The sequence below is a fragment of the Gregarina niphandrodes genome, assembly GCF_000223845.1.
Source record: "Gregarina niphandrodes unplaced genomic scaffold scaffold00076, whole genome shotgun sequence".
Lineage (NCBI taxonomy): Eukaryota > Apicomplexa > Conoidasida > Eugregarinorida > Gregarinidae > Gregarina > Gregarina niphandrodes.
Genome location: NW_011645842.1, coordinates 1 through 1,207, shown reverse-complemented (window position 1 = coordinate 1,207; position 1,207 = coordinate 1). Strand labels below are relative to the sequence as shown.

The 1,207-nt window shown below is 60.6% G+C and overlaps 1 protein-coding gene across 1 annotated transcript; it reads left to right on the top strand.

Annotated features, from left to right (window-relative positions):
* Positions 1 to 210: 210 nt before the first annotated feature.
* GNI_185690 (zinc knuckle protein) lies at positions 211 to 660 on the top strand (the record flags this gene model as incomplete). The annotated part of the gene is made up of 1 exon (XM_011135304.1): positions 211 to 660. One exon carries the CDS (start codon positions 211 to 213, stop codon positions 658 to 660), a length of 450 nt encoding a protein of 149 aa, XP_011133606.1.
* Positions 661 to 1,207: the final 547 nt, after the last annotated feature.

Genomic DNA, 1,207 nt, shown 5'->3' with positions numbered 1-1,207 from the left:
AGGAGAGGCCCCGGGGTGACGGTAGAGAGGTTTCTGTCGGACGTAGCTAGGTCCCTGTACCCGGACAACACTCTGCTGAGCCGGTGCTTCAGGTCCTGCGTCTACCCGGCGCCGGAAGAGGTGGCAGCCCTCCACGATTTGTTGCCGACACGGCTGCACCGCCTGACGAGACTGCAGGTCCGTTACGGCACAAGGATCACGATTCCGGGGATGCTGTTGCAACAGTCCATTCTGAGCGCGGCGGCAGGCGACAGGTGGGCGAAGGAGTTCCACTTCGAGTGCAGGAAGGGCGATGGGACAGTGATAGAGGTCCTCCATAAGCTCGCACCGCTGTCGGAGAGAGCGAGACCGGTCTTCGCTGCGATGAAGTGGCCCGCGAGAGATTCGGACACGTCGGGTGACGGGGCGCGCTTCAACAAGTGTGGTAGCTGTGGCATGAGGAGCCACCGCAAGAAAGACTGCCCCCACGGCAATGACAGGTGCACTAAGTGCGGCCGGAAAGGGCACTGGGCAAGGATGTGCCCGAGGCACTACCTCACAGATGAGGACTCAGGACTGAAGGCGTTCGCGGGGGTAGGAGAAGGCAAAGCAGTGCTGAATGTCCGTGGAGCTAGAACCAGGACCGACTACCTGAAGGCGGTGCAGAAGTTCGTAGACTAGGAGCTGAGCGCCGACAAGAAAAAGAAGGACCAGCCGACACCGGGAGAGGACGTCGGCATGCCAGTGGCCGCGGTCGAGAAGGTAGTGCAGAGTGAGGGTCCAGGGGGCGCGAAATGTTGTCATGAGCTGACAGAGGACATGACGCTGGGGCCACGAGTCGCGGGAACCGTAACTGGAGGGTCGAGTAACGGCCGAAATTTTCGGTAAGGGCCCTCGCGAAGGGGGCCGAGATTGAGTTCCAGCAGGATGCGGGCGCAGAGGTAAGCCTGCTGAGGAGAGAGGATTGCAGTCGCGCTGGCGTAAGAATGTCGCAGCGCCGACAGCAAGTAAGCACAGTGTTGGGTTCAGGATCACTACCCGTGACTGAGCCAGTACCGAACAGTGCGCGGCGAGACGGACGAAGTAGAATTTGCAGTACATGACCAATTATCGGTCCCGAACCTCCTGGGGAGGGTAGAGTTCGAACGGTTTGGTTTGGTGGAGAGAAGGTCCTGACGGGAAGGCGTTGGTCCTGGCGGCGCAGAGAGGCGCGGTTGATGAGATACGG